Source organism: Eurypyga helias, unplaced genomic scaffold, assembly GCF_000690775.1.
Source record: "Eurypyga helias isolate BGI_N326 unplaced genomic scaffold, ASM69077v1 scaffold3294, whole genome shotgun sequence".
Lineage (NCBI taxonomy): Eukaryota > Metazoa > Chordata > Aves > Eurypygiformes > Eurypygidae > Eurypyga > Eurypyga helias.
The window spans coordinates 119,813-122,230 of record NW_010245507.1 but is presented as its reverse complement, the minus strand read 5'-3'; the positions used below and the strand labels follow the sequence as shown (position 1 = coordinate 122,230).

General features: G+C 55.5%; 1 protein-coding gene across 1 annotated transcript; it reads left to right on the top strand.

Moving 5' to 3' along the window:
* Positions 1 to 8: 8 nt before the first annotated feature.
* LOC104508448 (apoptosis-enhancing nuclease-like) lies at positions 9 to 1,569 on the top strand (the record flags this gene model as incomplete). The annotated part of the gene is made up of 3 exons (XM_010150086.1): positions 9 to 422; positions 791 to 991; positions 1,366 to 1,569. Coding segments are annotated over 3 exons (819 nt in total), but the record flags the coding sequence as incomplete, so codon positions are not given.
* Positions 1,570 to 2,418: the final 849 nt, after the last annotated feature.

Genomic DNA, 2,418 nt, shown 5'->3' with positions numbered 1-2,418 from the left:
TGGAGGCGTGCAGCACGCTCGCCGAGGCAGATGGCACGACAGCACCGCACTGCAGAAAGGTCCCCAAGCCCAAACAGGTCGTCTCCTCATCCCTGTCCCCGTCCGCCTCTCCGGACAGCATAGCCAGGCATCACTCTGCGCTGCTGTCCCAGGGGAATGGCAGCTCCAAGGGGGTGCGGACGTCCTCCCCACTTCTGCGTCCGGGCAAGTACGTGGCCATCGACTGCGAGATGGTGGGCACCGGCCCTCAGGGCAGGCTGAGCGAGCTGGCGCGGTGCTCCGTGGTGAACTACGAGGGGGATGTCATCTATGACAAGTACGTCCAGCCCGAGCTCCCCATCGTGGACTATCGGACGCGCTGGAGTGGCATCACCAAGCAGCACATGAAGAACGCGATTCCCTTCAAGGCTGCCCAGGCAGAGGTGAGGAAAAAGGGAGAAATTAAAAAAAAAAACCCAAACACCTCCACCCCACCCCCCAACCCAAAAAACAACTCCAACCAATCAAAAAAACAGCCAAAAAGCCCCAAACAAACAACTGTGTGTTATCTGCCAGCCACACATCGGGATATTTGGTGGCCTGTGCTGAGCTGCAGTGAGGCAGAGGCACTAGCACAGGGTGGGAAGCCTCCAAAGCCATGCAGTGGGTTGGTTTGCTAGTTACTGCTCCATTCTGGGAACCTAAAAAACTAGAACTGAAGGAGCTGAACTTAATAAGAAATGGTTTATTTTATGCTTAATCGGTGTTTCTTTTGCTGCACTGCCCGTCTAACCCTTCCTGACACTTCCAGATCCTGAAGATCTTGAAAGACAAGATTGTGGTAGGACATGCCATCCACAATGACTTCCAAGCCCTGAAGTACTTCCACCCGAAAGACAGGACTCGAGACACCAGCCGCATCCCTGTGCTGAACCAGAGGGCAGGGCTGCCTGGCAAGGCCAGTGTCTCACTCAAGAGCTTGGCCATGCATCTGCTCAAGAAAAAGATCCAGGTAAGCACCAGGAATCTGGAGACGGGGAGCAGTTCCTGGGTTTGCTATGAGCCTGTGTGATCAGCCTGGTCCCTCCGTGTCCATGGGTGCTTTCTGTGAGATGGAGATGAACCTTGTTCATCCTGTGCTCCCTGCTGTGATCAAGCTGGGGGAGCCCAGGATTTCCCAAGCTGCCCATTAAGTATCTCAGTAAGGCAGAGACAGGGCCTGTGCCCTCCAGAAGGTGCTCAAGAGGTGCCTGCATCACCTTGGCTGCATCCAACCTTTGCTGTCTCCAAAACCCCCAGCACTTGTGTCCTTCTGAGCAAGCAGACGTGACCTGTGGGATTTTTGCCACTCCCTTGACCTAACAAGGCTTTTCCCCCTTTGCTCAGGTTGGCTGCAAAGGGCACTCATCAGTGGAGGATGCTCGGACGGCCATGGAGCTTTACAGACTGGTGGAGGTGCAGTGGGAGACAGAGCTGGCCCGTAGCTTGCCCCCTCGGCCCTCCAGCCCCGTCATAGACCCCACCACAGACAGCAACCAGTACATGGACGACCAGTACTGGCCCACAGACCTGATGGCAAGTAGCCTGTGATGGGGGACAGTGTCTCCTCCACGTGTTTCGGGCCATGCTGGTGCCTTCAGCTATTAAAAGTGGAGGTGGCTGCCAACCTCCTTCCCCATGGGCTCTGCCCAGCACCCAGCCACACTGTGGGGAGTTGGGCACCCCCAGCCCTCCTCGGGGATGGAGGAGTGACACCAGCCATCTCCTGAAAACGCTGTCCGCAGCCTCTTGCTGTCGCACAGAAATAAGCACTGTGGCTGCATCGCGTTCATGTCGCTTGGGGCTCAGGGATGAGCAGGGTCCAGGTGCCAGCCTGCGGGAGGGAGCGATGGCTGCGGCGGTGGGCTGGAGCTGCCAGGACACCTCCCATGCCCTCTGGGAGGGAATGTCCTTATGGTGGGTGAGTGGCAAGTCTTCCTGTGGGAGAACTGAGGTGTCTTGCTGATGCCCAAAGGCTGCAAACCGTCCAGTTAAACAACCAGTTTCCTCCCCACCTTGTTGGCACAGTCAAGCCTGAAAAGAAAGTCTGGGTCTAATCAATGTCTAGCTTGGACAAGAGCAGAGGATGCACCTCATTTAAATACTTGTCCAATTCTGAATTAAAAACTGTTCTTGGAAAATCCTTGTGTGCGTGTTACGTGATATGCCTTGCAGCTCTGCAGGAAGGAGCAGGCAGGGGTGAGCTTAGTGAACGGTGAGCTTATACTATCTGCGTACTGTGCCATGCCTCTGGGCTTAAAACCCAGTTGCAACCAGAAAAGGTGTTTTTAGTGGCTTGATGATGGCTGGATTGAGCAGTTCCATGGGGTATAGGCTGGTTCCTTTCTGCTCTGGGGACATTCCTGTGAAGGCAGGAGGAGCAGGGGATGGGATCAACAA